Below are 26,940 nucleotides of genomic sequence, written 5' to 3' on the forward strand. Positions count from 1 at the left end.
GCCAGACATTGCGTCATAGGAAGAGGTCTGATAAACTCTAAAAATAAAAATAATAATTGAAAGAGAGAGAGAGAGAGAGAGAGAGAGAGAGAGAGAGAGAGAGAGAGAGAGAGAGAGTGAGAGAGGAGGGAGAGGGAGAGTGAGAGAGGAGAGAGAGGGAGAGAGAGAGAGGAGAGAGAGAGAGAGAGAAGAGAGGGAGAGGGAGAGGGAGAGGGAGAGGGAGAGGGAGAGGGAGAGGGAGAGGAGGGAGAGGAGAGAGGAGAGAGAGGGAGGGGAGAGGAGAGAGAGGGAGAGGAGAGAGGAGAGAGAGAGGGAGGGGGAGAGGGAGAGGGAGAGGGAGGGGGAGAGGGGAGGGGAGGGGGGGGGGAGGGAGAGAGCATTATTGTGTAGGCTGGTGTGTTTATGAGGCCAAGGGTGTAAAAACCTTTGCTTGACTGGGGCTGTAACCAATTTGCAATCTGATGTAATTCAAGACTTCTCTTCCTGTTGCTAATTCAGGCAAAAGTGTATGTATGCAAACCTCGAGGTTAATCTGATTCAGGGCTGAGCTCGGCTGTGCCAAATGACCAGGCCATAAAGAAATAGGCCTCTGGCCAGATCCTTTGTGGGAGGCCAAGGTCTCCGAGACCAGCAAACCAGGCTTCCTGCCTGGGGTTTCTACTCAGGGACCTTTTTCACCTGAGATACATCCATGACGGAGTCACAGCTGAGAGGCCGAGCAGAGGTCAGGTCATTGGATCCCAGGAGGGTGGAGATAATTCCATTCTGATCAATGCGCCTGATCATGGTGCCATCCACGAAGTAGATCAGCCCGAACTTGTCCACCGTAATGCCTGAGGAAAAGAAAGATAATAATCAACAACAATGACAACAGTTAGAATTTATGTAGTACCTTAAAGTTTATAAAGCTCCTTACATGTTTTCTCACTTGAGCAACCCTGTTGGGGTTATTACCCCTATTTTACAGATGAGAAAACTGAAGCTTAGAGAGGACAGGTGACTTGCCCAGTGTCACACAGCCAGCAAGTGTCTGAAGCAGAATTTAAACCCAGGTCTTCTTGACACCAGCTACAGTATTTTCACCCACTGTGACATCTAGCTGCCAATGTGATACAAGGTCAGCTGAAATCAGTGAGGCATGACTCAGGCCACAGGTACCTACTGGATCCCTTGAGAGATGTGTGATTGGAAAATTCCATCTCCAGATCACTCTGTTGCTGCTGACACCCCTGACATGTGTCCCCCAGACACAGACTTTCTCTGAGCCTGTTTCCTTACGTGTAAAAAGGGGATGATATTCCTGGCCCTGCCAATCTCAGAGGTTTGTTGTGAGAATCAATACAGATGATGTCTCTGAGAAAAGTGCTTTGTGGCTGTGAAGGGCTATAAAAGAGTGCTGTCGCATCTTCAGGTCCCTATTTTCTGAGCGTAGAGAAAGTGGTGACAGTTTGGGAATCAAATGGGATGATAAATATGACAGGCTGCCATCATAATGTAGGTTTTTTAAAAAAGATCTGAAGGGTCATCTTATGAGGAAAAAAAGAATTGGACTTATTCTGTTTGGATTAGGAAGGCAGAACCAGGTTCAATGGAACCAAGTCATAGAGAGGCAGGTTTGGGCTCAACCTAATTAAATAATGATTCATCAAATATTTATGGTACGTATGCCAGGCACTGTGTTTGGTGCTGAGGACACAAAGAGAAAAAATGATAGTCATAAGAAGAAGAAAAAAAACAACTCCCTAATGCTTAAAGCTCTCCCAAAATGAAATATACAATCTTGGGGAGTTAGACGGGTTGGGGAGGGGGCAGTGATGATGTGGTAGTGAGCTCCCCATTACTGGAGGTACTTCAGAAGAAGCTGGATGAGTGTTTGTTGGGAATGATATAGAGGGGAATTATGCTTAGGGTAGGGTTAGGGTAGGGGATTGAACTAGATGTTGTCTGAGAGGCCTCCCCACTCTGACATTCTATGACACTGTGATTCTAAGTTATAACAGTAAATAAAGGAATAATGAATATTTGAAGGGTTGTTATATAGAAGAGAATATGTACTTATTCTGTTTTTCCCCAGAGGGCAGAACCCAGGGCAAAAGGAAGAAATAGGCTGAAGTAAAACTTCAGCTTAATATTAGAAAAACCGTCCCCAACAATTAGATTGCCCTGGGAGGTGGTGAATTCCCCTTCATTGCAAGCATCTGAACCAAGGTTTGATGGCCATCTGCTGGATGTGGGGGAGGGAGGATTCTCTGTTCAGGCAGGGGTTGGACTAGATGTCCTCTGAGGCCATTCTGGCTCTGAGATTCTGTGAAATGACCTGGAAGAGAAGTCTTGCTCCTGGTCACCCACTTATCCTACTGCACACTCCTACCCCTTCTGTGATCTTCTTTAAATGGCTCCTGACCGCTTATATTTCCCCTTCTTACTCTGATATCCAATGACTACGGAACAATGCTTGAACACAGCGCAGGCTGGGGTGGGGGGAAGCGAGTTGGCTCCTTCTATGTGTCTGGGGCTGCTGCCTCCAGGTTATAAACGATGTCAAAGCTGGAAGAGACCTTAAGACACAATGTCACAACACAGCTGGGAAGTCCCTAGGAGTCATTTAGTCCAAACCCCTTATTCTACCAGTGGGGACACTAAGCCCCACAGTGGGGAACTGACAAAGCCAAAGAACATAGCTCCTTGGGCAATACTGTGCTATTTACCACAATGTAGAACAGTCTAATGTACCCTAGATTGGCTCTGAATCCACCCTCTGACTCTTACTACTTGGGTGACTAGACGCAGAAGTCACAACCTCTCTGAGCCTCAGTTTTATCATCAATAAAATGGGGATAATAATTCATAGATGTCAGGGTGAATGCCCTTTGTTCCTGTTATTATCATAAGACATCCACTAGGAGCTACTCCATTAGCATTACATTTCTAAATGCGGGAGAGTAATTTTTCAGAGAGGACAAGGTAAGTTCGTAGAAGGGGAATCCCTCTTCCCTTGCCTGCCTTGGATAGAAATTAATTACGCTCTGCAAGCACCAAGACAGGGGTTTCCTTGTCTGCCTGGATAAGTTCCTGTCTTTTGTTTCCTCCCCCTCTCCATCTGCCAGAACTGAGGAGGACTCAGTTAACAATGGCGGCTTTGTTTATGGCTCTGGCTGCACTAGCTAATAGAAATGATCAGTCCCCTGATTAATTCCTTCCCTTTTGTTGTGTTAAATAGATGGACTTCCCTTCCCCTCCCTCTGAAAACTGTCAGCCAGTGGTGGCTGAGCTGTCACTTGGATCTGGGTTAATTACAGGCTTTGGGGCAACTCACAGCCACAACATATTTTTGTGTGTGTGTGTGTGTGTGTGTGTGTGTGTGTGTGTGTGTGTGTGTGTGTGTGTGTGTGTGTGTGCGCGTGCGCGTGCGTGCAGAATCCCAGACAGGGTCTTAGAAGAAAACTAAGTAGTCTTCTAACGAAGCTGGGGTTTAAATTATTATTACAATTATTTTTGTAGAGGAGACAGTCTTTAGAAATGAGGAATCACCAAGAAGAGAGATGACTGTCTTCTCTCATGGGGTTTATACCTGATGGAGAGGTAGGGGATAACATTGCAAAGAGTCAGAGGACCCCGAGTTCACATTGCCCCTGTCTCTTAATACCTGTATGACCTTGGACAAATTACTTAACTTCTCTGTGCCTCAGTTTGCTCATTTGTAAAATAAGATGGTTGAACCTTAGAAGGTCTCTGAGGTTCCTTCCAGGTCTGATTTATGATTCTGGGGTATAATTACCTTGTAAATACTAGGGAAGGGCAGTGAGTGAGATTCAGAATTGTTATATGGGGATGCATACAAGGAGCTGTGGGGGGGGTTTGAGGTTGAAGCAGAAGCAGTTTAGGGGAGACATAATAGATGGCTGTCTTCAAGTATTTGAATGACTGTGAAAGAATAAATTTGAGGGTTTTTTGATTTTGTTTTGTTTTTTGGTCCCTAAGGGCAGACATAGGATCTATGAGGGAAAGTTACAGAGAGGCAAGATTTCAGGTCAATATGAAACAACTACTTTCTAAGAATTATAACTGCCCTGAGATTCTGTGGAGCAGGCACACAGGATCTTTTCCAAGGTAAGGAGTTCCATGTTCCTGGAACTCTTCCAGCCAGGGCTGAATGATCACTGGATGGGGAGGCTGCAGAAAGGATTAATGCTCTGGGGAGGGGTCGGACAAAATGACCTCTGAAGGCCCTTCACACACTACCCTGGACAACTGGATACTTTGTACAAGGGATTTTACATACAATGTCTTCAATGAGCACAAAATCATATTTCAATTTAATGTTATTTTTATTATTGCCTTTCTTTGTGTCCCCAGTGCTGAGCACATGTCTGGCACACAGTAGGAGTTCAATAAATGCTTGATGACTTGCTGATTTTAAGGTGTCACATTTTAGGAAAGACGTCAAAAACCTTTGATTTTTCATTGGTAACATCCCTTACATCAAAGAAACATACGGTCAGAAAGAAAGGATGTAGAAAAGAGAGAGAGCTAACCAATACCGTGGGCACCAGTGGTACCTACTCAGCATAAAAGGAATACAAGGGACTGACTGCTGGGGTGGAAATGACGGGAGCCTTGATAGGGAAACGATCCTTCCATCTTCTAGTTTGCAATAGAGGACAAAAAAAAAAAAGCTAGGCACAGTCTGCCAACCTCCCTTAGAGCAGACTTCAAAGTGTTCAAAGGCAGGACGGGTAATGAGATGAACCACAATTCTAAAGGAGAAATCAGCAAGTTATTCCTCTCTTTTAGGCAGGAGGAAAGACCCAAATCAATGAAATCTGTGATCCTTCAGGTATTTGAATCATGTGGTTAACAATTGTGTTCTCGGATCCAGAATTCTGTCTTCTCAAATCCCTACCTGCTATAAAATTCTCTGATGTGGGACACACCTCCAGGACGTACACCTGCTACTATAGATGTCTGTGGCTCTCCCGGCCTTCTCAGGGTAAAGTGGCTCCGAGTGACTTTTGTTCCTGAGCCAGAGACACATGCAAATTCTCTGATACAAAGCTAGAATAACATGGTAGGGGATGGGTGAGGGAGGGGCACAGCTACTCTCCTAATGGGACTACAGTTATCCCCTCTATATCTTGACTTTCTACACTGAGGTTTCAATATATATCTTGGGTTGGTGTAAGAAATTAAATGGAAATTTTGGGGGGAGGTATGTGGAAGCTGCAGACAACATACAAAGGCTAGTAGATGATATAGAAAAAGTTTAGAAACTCAGAAATGCATAAAATATATGTATAGTATTGTATAACACCAACATATTTTGTTTTTTAATACCATAATAATTCAGACTTCTCCTCTGCTATGAAGAGAAAGCCAAAACATTTTATGCAGATTTTTCCAACCGCTGGGGTAGGATGGTGTCCGTAATGCAGATGCAGAAGGGATAACTGTGTTTTTTTGGAGGCTGGGAAAGGGAAAGAAACTTGTTCAATGGCTAGTGGTAAACTCATACTGTTAGAGCTGGAAGAAACCTTAGTGATCCTCTGATCTGGCCACATCAAGCCAAAATAACGTGTTCAAGGTCACACAGCTAGCAAGGCATAGGCAGAACTGGAACTAGAAATCAGGGTCAAGTCTAATGTTCTTTCTGACTTTAGGTCAGGAGGGCAGAGCTGAAATCCTGGTAATGATCTTGTGGGCAAGTAACTTTGCCTTCTAAGCCTCAGTTTCCCTATCTATAAAATGGACATGATAACATTTATAATATTTCCTATTCATACCATGAGAATGCTATTGTTTATGTTGCACTACTCTGTTTCCCAAGAGTAGGCATCTTAGGGTGCTTTCCAGTACAATGCTTTTATGAGTGGGTGAGTCCTTTTTGTGGACATTGTTGTAGTTCAGTCATTTCAGTCATGTCTGATTCTTCGTGACCCCATCTGGGGTTTTCTTGGCAAGGATACTAGAGTGATTTGCCACTTCCTTCTCCACCTTGTTCTACAGATGAGGAAACTGAGGCGCACAGCATTAAGTGACTTACCCAGGGTCTCCTAGCAAGTAAGTATCTGAGGCCACATTTGAACTTAGGTCTTCCCAATTCCAGGCCCAGTGTTCTATCCTCTGTGCCACCTAGCTGGGCAAGGAGCAGTAAATTTTGCTTAGAGCCCTTCCTGCTAGGTCATGTAATGGATAGAGTGCTCCACTTGGGAGTCAAAAATTTTGAACCCTGAACCAAACATTTCTAGAAGAGGTTCTGCATTTAGAAATAAGCAATCTCCAAGAGGAAAAATAGCTGTCTTCTCTCAAAGGTTTTATACTTGATCGAGAGGCAGGGGATGGAAAGAGTCAGAGGATCCTGAGTGCTCTGTGTGACCCTGGTTAAGTCATTTATCCTATTCAGCCTCAGTTTCCTCCTCTAGAACACGGAGGTAATTATAGCACTTGTCTCACAGGGTTCCTCCAAGAATCAAAGTACATAACATACGCAAAACATTTTGCAAACCCTCTAAAGCCCTGCATAAATGTTTAGCTTTTATTATTATTATTATGAACAAAATCTAAAGTTTTAAGAGGGTAGAAATGTTTTAAGATAGGGAAGGAATGTATTAAAGTTGCTGAAAATTAAACCATTAATAATTCTTAAAAATGATTATTGGGGAAGAAGCCATATGTATATATAAGTAAAAAGGAGGGATTAGTGTTTTTCCTCCAGTTATCTCTGAGGAAATCTAACCCCACTGGATTGAGGATGCTCTCTGGAAAGGCATCCATGCTCAAGCAGTGCTAAATGGCAAGATGGATAATACGGATAAGAATCCACCCCATGCACAGCTTCTTCCCAGAGAATTTCCTCTTGGCATCTCTTTCCAGGACTATTACACACCTCATCAGTACCCTCTGATCGGACGGTGGAGCCATCCACCTGTACCGGACTCTTGGGGCCTCTCCCCAGGCTCCCATCTTGGCTACCTCCCCTCCCCACCTTCCCTTTTCATTTCTCTTTTGTGTGCTGTCTTCCTCTATTAGACTGTAAGTCCCTTGAGGGCAGGGATCATTTTTCTTTTTCTTTTTCATATTTCTATCCCTGGGTTGGCACAGTGTGCATTAAGCACAATGGAGGTGCTTAGTTAATGTTTATTAACTACTGATTATTATATAACAGCTTCCTAATTGGGTCTCCCTCTCTTAAATCTTTTGCATCATCACAGTTTATTTAAAATCATACTATTTGTGTGTACATTGTATTCTCCTATTAGATAGTAAGCTCCCTGGGGACAAAGACTGCATACCTAGCACTGAGCATGAGGCCTTGTGTAATAACAGGCACTTAATGAATGGTTGTTGGTCTGAATTGCATTGAACGTTCCTGGGACTGCTAACCAATATTCAAACAGATGGCTGTTTTTGTGGCAGTGGTTGCTGTTTGCTTCTCATCCCATTCCTATTTACTGCTTCCCATGAGATGACAGGAAAATTATAGGTAAATATTAACTACCCCAGCCTGTTCTTTACTCCCAGGATTTGTCTGTAAAAATAATGACCACAAGTTTGTCTTTACCCCTGGGATTGGTGAGCGTGGCTTCCGTTGCCTTCCCGCCATCGCCACAGCGAGTGTCATCAAAGGGAAGGCACTGATCTCCCGTGCCTGCCACCACCTCGGAATTCTTGACAACATCCTTCACGACTGTGGTTGACTTGACCTTGAAGACCCGCCGACTGTTGGTGTCAGAGAGGAAGATGGATCCAGTGATGGGGTCTGTCGTCAGGTAGTACTTGTGAGCGGGACTATGGCTGAAAGGCAAAGAAAGAATAATTTTAGTTGAGCTGTTCTTCTCCCCCAACAGGACAAGATGAACACACAACCATCACCACTAAAGTCTAGAAGATACAAGCAAGCATGTCCTGTGCTGGGATATTCAGTGAGTTGGAGGGTTTTGTGATGCCAGAAATGAAAGGAACCTTAACTCATGCTATTCTCTATGTTTAGAATACTCTCACCATCCATCTCTCTGCCTACTGACTTCCTACTCATCCTTCAATGTTCTGTTCAAATGCTACCTTTTCCATGAACATATCCCCCAGATTCCCTCTGCCACAAGTGATTTTTAGTATGTCTAAAGACTATACATAGTCCGATCTCATAGTACTCTATAGTTATCTTATGCACTTATCATATGATAATTTGCGTTAGATATTTTTGTGGGCCCATCTTAGTCCATTTATTAAACTCTAAAGTCTTTGAAGACACAGACCATATTATTGACTTTTGTAACTCCTATAGGACCTAGCATAGGGCTCTCTTTATTATAAGTGCTAAATAAATGTTTATTAGATGAATCAATGAATCTAGTCCTTTAAAATTAGCTACATCATCATTTAATAATAGCAACAGTAATAGATAACATTCATATAGAATTTTAAACTTAGCTTTACATATATTATCTCATTTGATTATCATCATTACTACCATTGTTGATAATATAACCAGCAGCAAGTCACTTAGCCACTATTTCACTCAGTTTCCTCATTTGTAAAATGAGAATAAATAATAGCACCTACTTCCCAGGGTTGTTATTGGGATCGAATGAGATAATAATTATAAAATGCTTAGCACAGTGCCTGCTACATAGTAAGCACCATATAAATGTTACCTAGTATTGCTATTACTATTATTATCATAAACTAAATAATTTCAAGAAAGAGCCTGCATATCCTTGGGAGACCTTCACACTTGGGGAACCACGGCTCTCTAAGATTCTTGCTCAAGACTCTTACCATTTATTCTTGTTTGACTACAACCCAGAACCAAAGAATGTCACAGCTGGAAGGAAACATAAGAGATGGGGAGGATCTAGCTCCCTCATTTTACAAATAGAGAAAGATGAGCCTCCAGAGATCTTACTGGTCTAGGCTTGTACAACTGGTGTTTGAGTCAAGACTCAAGCCCAAGTCTCCTGATGCCAGGCTAGTGCTTCTCTGTGTTGCTTTTCTGTTTGTCCCAGACCTTTTCTTGGTGTTGTTAAAGATTACATTTTTGTCACAAGCCCAGTAACTCTATAGCCACAGTCAGTGAGAGAAGAGAGATGTGAGAAGAATTTATCATTCCTACAGAAGTCAAAGCAGATTCAACCAAAATGAGCATTCTGCTTTCTGTAAAAGGTAGCATGCTTTGGACAACTGAGATCAGAAATGGAGGGCTGAGGCAACAGACAAGAATGGGAGAAAAGAGTCAAAAAGACAAGGTAATGAGTATTCTGCATGCTTTAGATATATTTATTTAAGTCACTGTCTTTTGAGATGGCAGGTGTCAGATTTCTGTTATTACACCTGAAGGTATGGTGTATATTGTATGTGACATATATATAACATAAAATATATCTCTTCACAACGATTTACAATCTCATATTCTGAGTCTGACAACATTAATCTGGCAGCCTCAAGGAAGTCAGTTTGGGCTCCTGTAAATTCATAAACTCATAGGATTAGAACATTTAGAACCAGAAGGAACTTTAGAGACCAGCTCATCGAGCCTTCTTAGTTCATAAAAGAGAAAACTGAGGTCCAGAAAGGAGAAGCCATTTGACTATAGAGCTCAGAATCAAACCAAAGTCCTCTTCCTCTAAAGCCAGTTTCCTTTCCAGTAGAATACCATTTTGTCAGGCAAAATTGGTTGTTCTCAGTATCAGAGATTTGTGAAGGGACCCAGCAATCATCACATACAGCTCCCTCATTTTACAGATGAGAAGGAGGCCCCAGAGAACTGAAGTAACTTCTCCCACATCAGAGAGGTGGTAAGTAGCAGAACTGAGATTTGAACCTAAGGCCACTGACTCCCACATTCAGTAACAGGTCTGAATGAGTGGGCCTACTGCCAAGATTCTTGACTCAGGGGGTTCCCAATGAAGTAGGACTGATTGGTGCAGGGCTAACAGTTCCACAGGGGCTCCTCCTTAGCCCAGTGTCACTGGCCAAGCTTACTGACCCATTGACTAGTGATGGGAATGTCCACATAAGATGTTCTGGGCTCTACCATCTAGACCTCTAGGATGGGATTCTTGCTCTCTCTAACATCCTCCTTCTTAACCTCAGTATAAAGTTGGTTTCTCAAGGTTCTAATAAGCCATACATCTCTTCTAGCCCCAAAGCCGTATTACAGGGTAGTGGTGTCAAATTCAAATAGAAATGGGGACCATTACATGGTACATAAGGATTCCTGCAGGCTGCATATTTACTTAGGAAACCACCTGTTAACATTATCCATGCTCAATGGTATTTTTCTTTATTTTGTTCAGTATTTCCCAATTACATTTTAATCTGGTTCAGCATGCACTTGGAGAGTTTTGGGAGCATGTTTGAAACCTCTGTTCTAGGTGACAAGTATTATTGTGGATTGGGCTGGCACGGGGTCTGGTCTAATCCAGGGAGATCAAGTGTATCTGTTCATACTCCCACAGGCTGGCCAGCCAGAACTTCTTAAAGTACCCCAATAGCATCGAAGCAATGAGACATGCTAATATGGTGTACTAGAAAGAACCCTAGATATGAACTCAGAAGCCAGGTTGTATAGGAGGTGAACTCACGAGCAGTATGACCCAAGTTTGAACCTGAGCTCCTACATTTACTGGCTGTGTGACCCTTAGACTCACTTAACCAAATCTAAGCCTTGGTTTTCTCATCTGTAAAATGGAGATAATAACAACACCTTCCTTACAGGGTTATTATGAGGATCAAATGAGATAATGCATATGAAGCACTCTGACTACTTAAAGTGCTATATAAATATTGGCTATTATTGTTATTACTACTAGCTCCATGATCCTGGGCAAATCACAGATCACTTTCTTGTCCCTAGGCCTCAGTTTCCTTATCTGTAAAATGGTATTAATTATCTTTATACTACCTACATCATAGAGTTGTTGGAGGAAAGCATTAGAGTGAGCTTAAGGAGCTACAGGATTGTGGAGTTGTTAACATAAGTTATTAATGCTCCAGTTGGCAGAAGAGTTTTTTCTTTGTATTCCAGAACAATCCCATGACTTATCCTACTAAAGTCCAGGCAGATTTCCTTTCTCCAACTGACATGTATTGTGGCAACATCACATGCAGGGACCCTCTGGGCATCCCAGGTCTGCCAACAAAAGCCTTCCTGATGACAGGAGACAGGTGGGCCATGATTTCATGTACCCACTTGTCACTCATGATAAGTGAATGACAGACATCTTAGGGGAAATAGCCCTCAAGGTCAGGGTGGGGAAGTGCCTGTCTACTCTGATCAGCCCTATGTGTTTTCAGCTCACTGTTACCCTGGAGGCCCCCAAAGAGTGTCATTCACACTAGGGGTTCTGCAGATGACCAATACCAGGGGAAGACAGACAAGGGACAGTTTGGATCCCAGAGAATATGTGAATTAGTGAGGCCCCGTCTTTGGTCCTGGGAAGGGCAGCATGCAAAAGACGTAGGGTGAGAAAATCTGGCTCTGATCCTAAGTCACCGGGTTATCTCAGGCAAGCTGTTTGGCATCTCAGGGTCCCAATTTCCTCCTCCTTAAAATGAGGCGGGGTTAATTAGATGTTCTAATAAAAGCAGCAAATTTAGGTGTGATGCCATGAAAAACTGCCTAACAATTAGAGTCATGCAAGAAGCAGAATTGGCTGCCTTGGAGAATTAAGAGGTCAGAGGTTGTCAAGCAGATGACGGGCAATGGCTCATATGTTCTAGTGGGGTTTCCTTTCATGTAAGGGTTGGATTCAATGAGTGCCGAGATTCATCCCAACTCTCAAATTCAGTGCTTTTGTGATCTCATTCAATGCTCCTTTCAGCTCTGATGGTCAGTGACTCCATGACGTAATATGGGCTTTACTTCTTCTGGCTTCATGTTCTTGGCTGACACATCAGTTTGTTATGAATGTAATATTTGAAAATGGGTGGCCGTGTTTCTGCCCCTGCCTTACTTTCTTACTAGTGGACTATGAGCTTGACCTGAGTCTACAGTGAGTCAGCACGAGAGCTCTTGCAGTCCTACCTTCCAGAAGCACAGTGTTTGGACTGGTCTTATTTCTTAGACCATACCTGAAGTAGGATGCTCAGTTCTGGGTACCACTTTTGGATGACACCAACATCCAATGGGATTTTCCAGGGTGGGGAAGGTACTGAATGTTTGGCTTAGGGAAGCGATACTTGCCTCTTGAAGGTCTGTCTGTCAAGGGGAAAAGGCATGAGACTTATTTTGCTTGGCCCCAGAGGGTTGAAGTAGGAACAGTGAGTGGAAGTTATAGAGAGGAAGATTTCAGTTTATTGTAAGGAAAACTTTTAAAAGTCTGAAAGTAGAATGGCCTGCCTCATAAGGAAGTGAGAGTTCCATATTATTAGAAGCCAGAGGTGTAATAGCTACTCGTAGGAGTAGTTATAGGGAAAATTTAGGCATGAGTTAGACAAGGTGACCTTTGAGTTCCCTTTCCAACTTTGAGGCAACCACAGTTCTGTCTCCAAAAGGGACATTCTGGTCAAATGGTAGGCTTCAGGCATACCACAAACATGGAATAGGGATTGGTCCCTTTGTGACAGCTAAGTAAGAAGGCAGGCTTTCTTCACTCTAGGCAGGCTCTCCAAATAGCTGAAGTCAGTGATTTTGACAAGGTTAGTGAATCATCTATGGAGAAAACCTACAGCATGAGAAATATGATGTCTGTCCTCTTCCTACATTGGTTTTGGTAACAACCAAAATACCCATTTAATCAGCAACCTCCTTTCTAAGGCCTCAGGCAGACGTCTTTAATCTCTGAGGGTGTTGTCATTGAGGGCAATTTTCACATTTTACCAAATGAGTCAGAGAAGGGAAGCTGGGACCAGGTGCTATGGAAATGATTTGGTGTGGCATTTCAAGAGAGAGAGTTTTGCAAGCAGAGCATGTTAAAAACTGTGAAGGACTTTGGAGGTCATCAAGTTTAAGCCTCTTGTTTTACAGATGATCCAAGTGAGGCAGACTTCCTGACTCTCCATTCTGCATGCGTTTTAAAAGAGGACGCTAGAAAATGCAACACTTACCTTGAACAAATCACAGAATGTTAGAGTACAGAACGCTAGCACTGGATGGGAACTTGGAACATAGGATATTTGGACACAAAATGTTAAAGCTGGAAGGGGCTTTGGACCGTGAAATGTTAGAGACGGATGGGACCTTGGGATATAAGATGTTAAAGTTGGGAGGTGCCTTAGAATACAGAATGCAAAAGCCAGAAGGGACCTTAGAACACAGAATGTTAGTGCTCACCGAGATCTTAGAGACCACGCAGTCTAAATGATGGGGGAAAATGATGCTTAGACAAGCAAAGAGACTCCAGTCCTACTATGTATGTGACTGCCAGGCACAAAACACTGAACAGAAGTACTAAGGTCTCTTTCTTTATGCCCAAATGTCAACTAAGGGCCTATTTCTATTTCTTTCCTTCTAAGTCGTTTCCCTTTCTACCCAACCAGAAAATGCATGTAGCTGCTCTGAAATGCTTTGAGATGATACCAGACAAAATATTAAATCCTCATAAAGCAAGGAAGTGCCCTAGATACAGTGGTCCTGGATTTCAGCAAAACCACGGACAAATTTCCCCCCCTGCTTTTCTGATAGACAAGATGGAGAGATGGGTGCTGGATGACAGCACAGTTTGGAGATTTTAGAAATGGTTTAATGACTGGACCAAAAATGAAGTTTCTAGTGGAATGCCCCAGGGATCTATCCTTTGCCCTGCACCATTTATAACATGTTTATCAATCACTTGAATGAAAGCACAGATTCAATTTACTTATCAAATTTATAGGTGAGACAAAGCTGGAAGGGATAACTAATAGGTCAGATGACAGAGTGAGGATCCAGAAAATCTGACAGTCTAAAATGATGGGCTGAGTATAATAAGATAAAATTTAATAGGGATAAATGTAAGAGGTCCACACTTGGGTTAAAAAAAATTAACAGCACAACTATAGGACCAAGGGATATGTAATGACACAGCAAGTAAGAGTGAAAAGATTTGGAATGTCAGGGTCATACTTAAAAACCAGAGAGGACCTTGAGTCCCTTCACTTAACAGATGAGGAAACTGAGGCCCAGGAGGATTAAGTGATTGGCCTGAGGTCGCACAACTTGTAAATGGCAGAGTCAGGGTTGGAACCCAGATCTTTGTTCTCCAAATCCACGCTCCCTCATGGTTTAGACAGGGCCAAAAGGATAATGGAAGGCTCAGAAGGTGCTGCTCAAGGATGCAGATCTGGCCAGAGAAGGTTCAGCTGAAGGAAATGGCAGTGTTTGACAAGATGGTGGGGGGAGGAGGCATGAACTACATCTTTAAATGTCTAAAGGGCTTTCACGAGGAAGAGGGCTTAGGCTTTTTCTCCCTGGATCTATAGGGCAGGACTATGATCAATGGGCGGAATCATGCTTTATTTAAGGAAAAAAGCCTTGCTAAAATCAGAGCTCTCCCACAGCGGAATGGGCTGACGTGGTGGGTGGCGAATTCGCCGTCACGAGAAATCTCCCAGCAAAAGCTAGATGACTGCTTGTTTGGAATATACAGAGGGGGCTCCTGCGTAGGTTTGGGTTCGGTTGGGTGGCATTGGAGGCCCCTCCCAACTAAGAGAGTCTGGGATATGCGATTCAAATAGGAAAGCAAAACCAAGGCCATCCTGGGTTCTGGCGTGGAAGAAGTCAGAGGCTGTACCCCAATACGCAGAGCAACACAACGGAGCCCAGAGGAACAGAAGGGCCCCAGTCATCAGACAAATGCTTATTTCTAACCCTAGGAGTGACTCAAATGCAGGCTGCATTTAGTTTGCATGTACTGGGTCAGCAAATTCCCAGTTTGCTCTGGGATGGTCCCAAAGGAAGTCATTCTTTATTTGTATCCTGGGACCAGGCTGAATTTCCCCAAGGGCCGTGAATAATTTACCTGGACCACTCCCTTCAGACCCTGCCCCTCTTCTGCAGGCCTTCCCCAATCCCCCTCCTCCTAGTCCCTTCCCTTTGTGATTACCTTCCCTTTATACAGGGGAGGCCAGAAGTCTTTGCACAATTAAAGCTTAAAGCAGCACTAAGACTTTTGGTACATCCTATCTGCATCTTGTTGGCACACAACAATTGTTGCTGGCACGTACAATTTAAGTGTGGTTTTCCCCATCAGACCGCGACCTCCTTGATGACAGGGACACTTTTTTTTTTTGTAATCCACAATGCTTGGCACACAGCAGGTGCTTGAGAAATGCTTGTTGTAGAAGCATCATGTAACTACAGAATGTTAGTGCTTGGAGGGGATCTGAGTGACATGTACTGCAAAGACAGCTGGACTTGGGAGTTACAAGTTCTGGGTTCAGATCTCAGGACATCTCCTAGCTACACGATTATGGGCCAGCTTCTTAAAAACTCTGAGCCTCAAGCTATTGTTTAGTCTGACTCTTTGTGACCCCATTTGGGGTTTTCTTGGCAAAGACACCGGAGCAGTTTGCTATTTCCTTCTGCAGTTCATTTTACAGATGAGGAAACTGAGGCAGAGCTAAGTAACTCGCTCAGGGTCACACAGCTAGTAAGTGTCTGAAGCCAGATTGGAACTCAGGTCTTCCTGATTGCAGGCCTGGTGCTCTAGCCGCTATGCTGCCTCATTTACCTTACTTCTAAAATGGGGATAATAATACCTATACTATCTGCCTCACAGACTTATCTTGAGAAACACAACAACCTTAGGAGGCTGTTTCACAGCCTTAGAAGATTATAGAAATGTGACTTATTTTCATTTGTTATTAGGTCATCGAACCCTGTCATTGCATAGGAAAGATAAATGAAGCCTAGAGAAGGGAACTTAGGCGCCCGAGGACACACTGCCAGTCAGAAGCGAATCAGAAACCCAACCCAGGTCTTCTGACTTCAATCATGGTCACTGTGACTTTATGGACCAGGGAAGCCTTTGGACAACTAGAAGACTGAGTAAATAGCTGGAGATTTTCCTGCATTAGTCTTGAGAAGATCCATGACTCTGTCTCAACGCGTTGGGAAGGAGTAGGAGAAAGGCTTTAGCTGGACGACTGATTCTGAGGCACCAACAAGCACAGAGACTCCAGCCGCACTATGTATGTGACTGCCAGGCACAAAACACTGAAGAGAAGTACTGGGGTCTCTTTCTTTATGCCCAAATGTCAACTGAGGGCCTAGTTCTATTTCTTTCCTTCTAAGTAGTTCCCCTCATCCTCCTCATAGTTTAAGAGAGATGGGCACTGGATTGGGAATCAGGAGACAGGAGTCTGAGAACTGAATATTATTCGACATGCTCAATCCTGGGCAATCTAACTCTCTCTGAGTCTCAGTTTCCTGGTTAGTAAAATGCAGATGAAAATATTTATACTACTTGAATTGTATTGAAGAAAGGGCTGGGTAATTCTTGGGACAGGCATAGGGGCTGGATCTGTGATTCAATGACATAAAGAATTCTTAAGTAAGAGACCTCCCTCCACCAATGCATTCTGAAGCTTTGCCTACCACTCAGAGAGCTGCCTAGAGCTACGAGAGATGAAGTGACTTGCCCAGGGCCACACAGCCTGTACATGTCGCAGGCAGGACTTGAATGCGTGCTTTCCTGATTTTTGAGTATGGCAGAAATCACTATGATCTCTCCTACGCCCCTACCTCACTCTTCCTCGTATTATATCCATGTGTCTATGATGTTTCCCTCTTAGTAGATCTTAAAGCCCATGACAGCAAGGACTGTGTATTTTTTCATATTTGTATCCCTGGTCTCAATTTTTCAATTTTCTCCCCTTCTCTTCTCAGTTCTGCCTTCTAGGGTCAAACAGAAGAAGCTTAATGTCTCTTGTCTGTTCTCTTGTGATATCTGCAGACAAAAATGCTGTCCTCCAACAGTCTTTCTTTCTTTCTCTCTCTCTCTCTCTTTTTTTTAAAGGCAATTGGGGTTAAGTGACTTGCCCATGGTCACATAGCTATTAAGTGTCAAGTGTTTGGTCTGAGACCAGATTTGAACTCAGGTCCTCCTGACTTCAGGGCCAGTGCTCTATCTACCTAAATGCCCCCACCGTCTTCCTTTCTCCTGGCTAAACATCCACAGTTCCTTCAATTCATCCTTGTATGACATGATTTCCAACCCCCTCACCACATCACGGCCACCCATCCTTTTAATGTGCCTCACTGTATCAGTGTCTTTCCTAAAAATGTGATGCCCAGAACTGAATATAGTACTATAGATGCAGTCTGATCAGAATAGAGTAGGACTATCTTCTCTCTCTGAATTCAAGATCATATTCTTTTTTTTTTTGAGGGTGAAGTGGTAGGAGATATCCATATTATCAGAGGACCCTAGACTCAGTCCACTAGAATCCCCACATCTTCTCATGTCCACCCACTGATTGGGGTTGTCCCCATATATTCTTATACCTCAAAGAGTATGCACATTCATATTTAGAGCAGAAGGGATCATAGATATTGGGCACATAAACAAAGTGACTTGTCCCAAGTCATGCAGAAGGAAAGCCAGGACTAGGTGCCAGGACTCCTGACTCTCTGGCCAGGGCTCTTTCTGCCTATATATAGTGGCTCCCCTACTTGATAAGTCCAGAGACACTTCAGAGATCTCTGAATGCACCTCTTAGGCCTTCTACCATTTTAATGATCTTTAATATTCATTGTGCTAGAAAAATTCATCATCTTTGGCCCACCTGGTGATGAGCCTCTTTCCATCAGTCTGGTCCTCAGATGAGTCCTCATTAGACTCACGCACCAAACCTTTCCTACCAGCTGGACCTTGAACGCCACAGGTCCAGCCTTTGAGAATGCAGGATCATCTTCATGAGTCCTGGGTGGAGCTCTCAAGTGGAGGCTGTCTCCTATAGTAGGTGCTTAATAAACGTTTGCTTCCCAGGTACATAAAGGAATCGATGAAAGGTGTTTCTGGGACTCCAGAGGCTCACCTTCATTGTGGCAGCTAGATTTTGCTCCCCTGGTCATGATGTTGGTGACTTTGGAAGCTATGTGAATTCTTCTGGGATACCCTGTAAGGTTGGTGAAGGAGCTTGATTCTACCCAATACAAGTGGTTTCCATTTATCCCTTTCACATAGAAGTGAGAGCAAATAACTTCCCAGTGACTGATGGAAAGTTATTAGGAAGGAAGGACAGCCCCTCTCTACTTCCAAGTGAATGCAATCTGCCACTTGGAAGGACAATGGGAATTCTTTTCGTGTCCTCAGGATATAGTCCGTCAGAATACCAAGTTAGTAGCGAGGGGTCCCCAGTCCAGTATTAAATTCATATCATGTATGAATCCCCAAATATTAGAGTTGGAAAGGGCCTTAGAAAATAGAACATCAGAATCAGAAGGGACCATAGAATGAAGAAAGTTAGTATACTGAACATAGAATGTCACAGCTGGAACGGACCTTGGGACAGAGGATGTCAGAGCTGAGAGGGACCTCACAATGGAGAATGTTAGACTATAGAATACTGACTATAGAATACTAATACAGAATATTTTACTATGGAATAATAAAGCTGGAAGAGATGTCATCCATGTTCTACATTTTCAAGATTAGGAAACTGAAGCCATAAAGGAGAAGGGATTTGTATAAGGGGTCAGATCTAGTCAGTAATGGGGCTGAGATTAGAATCTGGGCCTCCTGACTCCCAAGCCAATGGTCTTTGCCTAATCCACACTTGAAGAATGACAATGAACCTCATGGACACTTTACGTTTTAAGCCATCCATATTTGTGTGAGGATGGGGAGACTGGGAAATTGAAATGAATAAATACTTGGCAGAAGGCAGATGAGATCTGGCAATGACAGTTGATGGTGGTGGGTTGACATTCCTCCAAGTGTAGCTGATTGGGTCAAAATCTGCAGCTGTAAGACAAACATTCTCTGCCTGTAACAAAGGTCCACCTTGGGAACCACCTCCTTTAGGAGTCTCACTGACTGGCCTATCAAACTATGACCTTTGCTTCTGCCCTTACTGGCAAACAATCAGGCTACAGAACAGCTGTCTCGCAGGCCTTCCAATCCCAGGCACATGGCTTTCCCACAAACGTGCCAATGTCCCAACACCTGCTGGCCTTTGGATTCTGGCCGCGATTGCTGAGGTCTCAATCTTCTGGGGAAGTCATTAAAATAGCTTGACTCTATTATCAAGATCATCTTACTTTAGTGTGGTCTGCTTTTTATTTGGAGGACAATGAAACCCAAGGCATCAATGCAAAAGTATTCAGGATTTTAAAAAAACTCTTCCTTCTCCACACACACCTTTGTCTCCTCAGTTTGTCATGTCCCCAGCCAATTAAATGTTACCCATTTCTCTCTCTGAAACAGACTGAGGGGAGTTGATGCCCATCCCACCTCCTGATTCATGGCTTCCACTCATTCCCAGTGACTGATTGATTACCCTCCATCAGGCTTAATCTACAGGCTTAACACTGGCCACTGAGTCATCTGGAAATGGCACCTGTGGCTCACCATAGGACAACATGCAGCAAGGCAGGGGGAGGAGGGAAATGTTCCCCTGGTTGGCTTACCTATGTCTGAAATCTTTATTTCTGACAGAAGACAGGAATGCAGGAAATAGAAGAAAGAATGAAGTGTTAGAATCTGGATAGAAGCATTATTAGCAGACTGAAAACTTGACAGCAATGGTACTGTGCGGTGCGATAATAAATAAAGATTTAGCAGCTGGGACACTGATATATTTCAGATTGGATATGACTTGTCAGTGGGCTCTCTTACAAGCTGCTACACATCACCGAGGATGGAGGATTTTACCCACTCCAGAGCTGCTCGCTGAGAGGAACCATAGCTCAGGCAGCTGATACATCCTGGTCCTTTAACAAGGGTTACATGGGGATTGGAAAGTTTGTTTCTCTTGAATAATTATTTAGAAATATATATGTCTACACATTCATATGCAGAGATTTAAATGTACAGATACATATATTTCTGTATATCTCTATGTAGATATATAGACACATGTATAAAATGCCCTCCTTTTCCCCCTCCTACTGAAATTCTTCCCATCTTTCAAGGCCCAGCTCAGGTACCACCTCCTCCAGGAAGCCACCCCTGATTCCCCCTCCCCCATCCTCAGCCCACGTGGAGTAATTTCCTCTATCTTGAATTGCTCTCATCTCCTTGGGTGTCTCCTATATACTCATTTTGTGTTCCTTTACATCATTATTATTTTGTATTTCTGTTTTGTATTATAGCCATTTCTACTACCACCATCAATCTCACTCCTCCTGCCCCCCCCAAAAAGTTGTTCAATTTGGCTGGAATACAGGAATAAAAGGAGATGAAGCTGGAGAGGCCAGGTGGTGCTAGTCTGTAGAGAGCCTTGAATTCTAGGAAGAGGAGTTTAAAAAATTTAATTGGTAGACAATTGGGAGCCACCGAATAGTTTTGAGCAGGAGTGATTTTTCTGATGGTGATCTGAAATTTGAATTTCAGGAAAGTTAAGAAGAGACAGCAAGACCTGTTAGGAGGTTCCTGTAATAATCCAAGTGGATGGGAAAGAGGGCCTGAAGTAGGCAGGTACAATGGAAGAAGAGGGGGCAGATGTGTGAGACCCTACAAGGGTGGGTACATATCTTATCTTGGTATTCCCTATGGTGAACTGCATGGCTCTCTGCACATAATAGGATCTCAGCAAATGGTTGCTGAAAGCGCATGTGTGATTGATGGGTCTACATTACCAAATGTGTATATTTCAAGGGTCTGTGCTTCCACAGGCAGGGATGCTCCCTCACCTGACACACTACAATCACTCCATGCCATGGCAGGCAGTCTTCTGCTACATCCCTGAAAAAGTCTTCTCCCGCTAGCTAACTTTTTGGCATATAGATACACACAGACACATATATAACCTTGAAAATAGTTTTCAAAGATCATTCAGCCTAACAAAATATAAGTGATGCTGCCCTAATTGTACTGTAATTTCATTAATGGACACTTTCTCCTATTGTGCTTCCTTGCCTATAGTCGCATGCAGTGACAAGACCACCCACCCACACACAGCCTTTTCATAGGCTTTCATAAGAACAGTCACATTTAGTCCCGACTTTTACGTATGCTATATCATTTAATCTCCAAAATAACCCTTTGGAAGAGGGGCAGGGGGACTGGTAGCTTGGGAAATTAAGTACCTAGTTCAAGTCACAAACGGAGATCATGTAAATGTGTTTCTACCAATTCAGTTTGATTCAATTTCACAAACATTTATTAAGCAGCTACTCTGTGCTAGGCACTGATATGCAAAGACAAAACCAAACTTTCTCTGTCCTGAAGGAGGTGATGTTCTGTTGCAGGGGGCATAGAAAACATTCAAAGAGAATTACAGCACAAGGTAAGGAGTGATAAGGGGCAGCTAGGTGGTACAGTGGAGAGAGTGCTGGGCCTGGAGTCAGGAAGACTCATCTTTGTGAATTCAAATTTGATCTCAGACACTTACTCGTTGTATGATACTGGGCAAGTCAATTAAGCCTGTTTGCCTCAGTTTCCTCATCTGTAAAATGAGCTGGAGAAGGAAATGATAAACCACTCCAGCATCTTTGCCAAGAAAACCCCAAATGCGGTTGTGAAGAGGCGGATATGACTGCAACGAATAAACAAGAAGAAGAAGGAGTGATGGCGGCAGAAGAGATGTCAGACAAAGAGCCTTTGGGCTCTTTTGAGGAGGGAGAGTTCGTTTAGGAGGAGGAGGCAGAATCTGACAAGAGAAGGATCTCAAGAGGAGATGAAGAAGGAGTACCTCCACGGGGATGCACGGAGGTGGGAGATGGTGTTTTGAATTCATGGAACAGTTGGTCATCTGGTTTGGCTGGAACATATGGTGCAGTGAAGGAGAATAATGGGAATCATGCAATGGAAAAGATTCAAACTCACATTTTCTGGCTCCAGATAACATATTCGTTGCACTAATCTACCCTTTGGTAGGAGTAAGTGAAATAATGGACCAGAAAGTACTTTCACACCAAAAAAGTGCTGCAGGATTGTAAGCTGTTCTTACTGTAATAGGTGAGGTCTTCTCTTCTAAGCACTTATGGTGTCATAAGATCTTAGATTCAGAGCTGGAAGAGACCATAGAGGTCACTGAGTCCAGCCTTCCCATTTCTTTCACAGATGAAAAAAGTGAGGTCCAGGTGACTTGGCCAGGGTCACACAGCTAGTATGAATCTGAGGCAGGATTTTAACTACTACTACTCTATCCACCAGCTCATGCTTCCTTTCCTGAATCTTATCTCCTCCACTCCTCTCTCTGCCTATAAACATCCCAAGTAGACTGGGAAATATGTGGGTACCATTTAAAAATTCAATTCAGTTCAACAAATACTTATTGAGGAGCTATAGCTCTGTGCCCAGGGCTGAGGGAGAAATGGTGTTTAGATGAGATGGGCTCCCTTAAGGAGCTTACAGTCTAGTAGAGGGGAAAGACACCAAGAAATAAGTAGGATACTCGAAATGACACGGAGAGTTATTGAGCTGTAAGGGGAAGGACAAGTGAGTACTGTGGGGAAAGGTCATTACCAATCACAAGAAACAGGGAAGGCTTCTTGGAAGAGGTGGAATTTGTCTGGGGCTTTAAAGGATGGGTGGGAATTCAGCAGGAAAAGAGGTAGAGGGAAGACATTCTGGTCCTAGGGAACAGCTATAAGCAAAGACATTAATTGCAGCAGAGCTCACATGTGGGCTCTGCCGGTGGAGACTGCTGGAAGGAAATTTTGACAGGGAAAGCTTTCTGAAAGTCCTCATTTGTCTCCCTCTATACTTTTCAGGAGGACATGGAGAGATGTATATGTTTAATACATTGTCATCCTTGAAAAACATTAAAACCACTCTCCGTTTAGGGAATGGAAGGGGTCTTCTAAATTTAATCCCCTCACTTTACTAAAGAAGGAAAAGCATCCCAGAGAAGGGAAGGGTCATTCTTGAGGCTACACAGCTACTAAGTGATGGAGCTGGGAACTGAACTCGAGTTCTGACGGACTCCCAGGTCACAGTATCATAGGATTTGGAGCTGGGAAGGGGGGTTAGAGACCATCTGGGTTAACCTCTTCATTTCATGGATTTGAAAACTGAGACAGTACTTAATAAATGTTTGTTAATTGACTGAATAATTAATTAAGTGACTTTTCTCTATTGTCAAAGAGGCAATAAACAGAAGCAGTGCATTGTAACTAGAAGGAGGCCAGATTTGGACTCAAGAGGACTTAGGCTGAAATGTGGGCTCTGTCTCTTTTGTGTTTCCTGGAGTAAGTCTCTTCCCCTCTTTGGACCTGTTTCCTTGTCTGTGCATTTTACAGAGCACTTTAAGGTTTGCAAAGAACTTTACAAATATTGTCCCATCTGTTCCTCACAACAACCCTGGGAGATAGATGCTAATATCATCCCCATTTTATAGGTGAGGAAACTGAGGCAGGCAGAAAGTGACTTACCCAGGGTAACATTGCTAGTGTCTGAGGCTAGATTTGAACTCAGGTCTTCCTGATTCCAGGCCCAGACCTCTATCCACCGTACCACCTAGCTGCCCTTCTATGTCAAAATCTATATGTATGATATTATAAGTTGTATAATCGACCTTCAAATCTGGTACTACTTCTATTACATCATAAGTTCCTTCCTACCCGCCTCTACCTTGTGCCTTTTACCTCATCCCTCAAAGAGACTTTCAAAATTAAAGTTCATGGTCATGGGATTCTTTCTTAACAGAAACCATAAAAGACGGATTAAGGCAGGGAAAGAGGCTTAATTATGGAAAAGCTACATCTAGAGGGAATAGGTAATGAATTTATTTAACAGTAGAGACTCTGGGTCTCTGAGCTATCTCTGCCTGGCACCTGGGCCTGGAATAAGGACCCTTGTCAGTGACGGTGGTGGGGGAGGCCAAGGTACCTCGAGTGCCCTGGATTCTGGTGGTGTACATGTTATCTGAAACATCCAGACCATTGGTGAGGCTTTCTTTTTGGGACACCAAGGATATTATTTACCACAAGGGCCTCAAAAGCTGGTGATAACAGATGCTGTCTTCCCAGTAGAGGAGGAAATGAAGAGGGGAAGAGAATAAGCATTTATATTGTGCCAGCTGTGTACCAGGCACTGTGCTAAGTGCCTTACAAATATTATCTCATTTGATCTTCATAACAACCCTGCAAGGTAGGTGCTGTTATTATCCCCATTTTACAGTTGAGGAAACTGAGGAAAAGAAGCAAAGCGACTTTCCTAGGTTGCACGGCTAATAGTATCTAAGGCTGGATTTGAACTCAGGTCTTCTTGACTCTAGGCTCACTGTGCTATTAGCTGCCCAGTGAAAAAGAAATTTCTTAGGTCTTAGGATTTAGTATCGGAGACATTTTATCTCTTTCATTTGGGGGTAGGGAGCCAGACCTAGGATTCCGTCAATGTGAAGAACTCCCTCCAAGGAGGGAATAGCACCTAATTAGTAATGATATCTTATAGACTTGACCTGAGCACTTAGAAATGGGGTAATTCATCTGTGGTCACACAACCCACATGTGCCAGAAGCAGGACTTGAACCCAGGTCTTCTTGGCTCCAAGGCTGACCCACTACAATGCCTGCCACACACACGCTATCTTCATTTCATAGAAATATATGTAAGTATGATACATATGTGAGATATGCACATACATACATATACACATAATTTCTAGAGATGAAATGATTTATTCAGGGTCACACAGGGGCGGAGGTGCAGAGCTGGAATCCTGAGCCCAGGCTTCTGACCCCAAATCCAGTGGGAGTCACAATGCCCTTACTATGCCACAAGCTTCATGAGGGCAGGGACTACGTATTAGCTAAAGGCTGTTCACTTCCTTGGTATCCAGAATAGGCTCTAGATATGGTAGATACTCAATACGTTTGCTGAACTGAATTAAATGTTGAGGGCATGCCTGTTTTTGCGTTCACATATTTACCACATTCACGTACCTGCTTCCCTCAACCGGACTATAAGCTTCATGAAGGCAGGGATCTCATCTTAAACTGTATGTCTCCCCTAGTAACAAGTATGGTCCTATGAAATCGGTCATCACTTCATAATTGTCTACCGAATCATGCTGAATGTTGGAGAGTTTAACAAAGAGCGTCTAGGAGGTGCTCAGGTACTTAACTTTGCTTGGTGAGGGTCTAGATCAGAATCTGGTACTTAAACAGACCCCTTTGTTGTCTCCTCAGCACCTGGCACAGTGCCTGGCACATAGTAAGTACTTAAATAAATGCTCCTTGAATACAAATGGATGAAGGATGAATGAATGAATATATGAGGAGGAAGGAGACCTATGATTTGCTCTTTAGGGACTGAAGTCAACTGGCACCAACATTTTAACATCTCCATAGCTTCCATAATCCCCTTCTTTTCACCCTCTGTAAAACAGCATTTCTTACTGAATCTCTGGTGTAACATCAAAGGATTAAAAGAAAGATTTCTGCCTTGCCTTGACCTGCAAGGACCCTTCCTGTGTTCCAAAGGCTCTTTGGTAGGGTTGAGAATCTGCCTTGGGAAGGGAACTTTCAGCTGGGGTAGAACTCAGCCTCATTTGCCCCATGTTTGTAGTGGAACATTTGGACCACATAGGCCCACCCCAGACTACCTTGCTCATGCTGTGATGCCACCTTGGAGTTCCAGTGGCTAATCCCACCTGGCCCTAGCCGAACAAGTGAGAGTCATGGCAAGCGAGTGACTACCTTAACTCCAGGATGTTGGTGACATTGCCAGAAGGGAAGATCCTCCGAATGTAGTTGAAGTCACCAACATAGAGGCTCCCATCTGAGCCGCACGCGAGGGCCACCGGAGCCAGAAGCTTGTTGCCATCGGCAAGGCCATTGCAGCTGGGACAGGAAATGCTTCGCCTCCGTCCATTACCCATGATGCTCCCAATGACGGGTGGCTGCTGGGACACAAACTGGTTTTCTCCATTTCCTTTATGTAGTATACCTAGGACAAAGGCGAAGAAAGGAAAGTCAGGATGAAGAAGCATATTTCCTTTCCAAAGTCACAAACATGCCTTTATTTAGTACAGTGAAGTCTCCTATCCTGAGATTTAGGGCTGGAAGGGACCTTATAGATGATCTAATCTGACTCTCTAGTTTTACAAAGTCCCAGAGAGGAGAAACACTTGGCTCAAGGTCACACAGGTAATGAACAACAGATTTGGGATCTGAACCCAGGCTCTCTTATTACAAAAATCCAGGGAGTTTTCTACTAAACTAAGCTGTCTATTTGGTTTCTATTAAACATAAAATTTTAGAAATAGATACTGGTTAACCATGCTTACATTTGCCAATTAAAAAAAGCCTTGAAAGTTAACTTAAAAATTCATCTGAGAAGGTGATAAAATTTTACATATCTCTGAGAAATGGACAAATGGAAGCAGGGACTGAGTCAACAAATGCCATTTCCTCTCTGATTCTCTTGGTTTCCTTAATTCCTGATTCTGCTTTGTTTTCTTAATTCAATCCAGTTCAGTTCAGTTTGGAATGATGTTAACTAACTATTGGCTAAGACCCTCACCCCATCCAGCCTCCACTCAGTTATTCTTGCTTATGTCTACACTGCTGTTTTTGTTTTTTGAATTTTGTTTTTTTGAATTGTTTTTCTTTGTTATGAAATGGGGTTCCTTAGTTGCTGTTGGTGGTGGTGATAGCATATATCCAGAAACTTCTATGCACAAGCAAAAAAATTCTTCTGTGATTTATGTGAGAGAGACTTCCTGAACAAATAAATTTTGGAATTCTCATAGAGAGTGAATTCAAGACAGTGAACGTTAGACTGTGAGCCCTCTGAGGGCAGGCAGAGTTTTCTGCCTTTCTCTGTATCCCCAGAACTTAGTACAGTGCCTGATTAACAGCCATGTACAGGATCAAGCTGGATAGGCCAAAAAGTAAGATGATATGCTTAAA

General features: G+C 43.3%; 1 protein-coding gene across 1 annotated transcript in view; it reads right to left on the reverse strand.

The window, feature by feature from the left end:
* The window catches only part of TENM4 (teneurin transmembrane protein 4), a 640,191-nt gene that overhangs the window by 59,906 nt on the left and 553,345 nt on the right, over positions 1-26,940 (reverse strand). The window contains 3 exon segments of the mRNA XM_078156941.1: positions 679-833; positions 7,559-7,791; positions 25,726-25,975. Coding sequence (XP_078013067.1) covers positions 679-833; positions 7,559-7,791; positions 25,726-25,975 — 638 coding nt within the window.

Source organism: Phascolarctos cinereus, unplaced genomic scaffold (genome assembly GCF_003287225.1).
Source record: "Phascolarctos cinereus isolate Bilbo 61053 unplaced genomic scaffold, phaCin_HiC Scaffold_726;HRSCAF=1367, whole genome shotgun sequence".
Lineage (NCBI taxonomy): Eukaryota > Metazoa > Chordata > Mammalia > Diprotodontia > Phascolarctidae > Phascolarctos > Phascolarctos cinereus.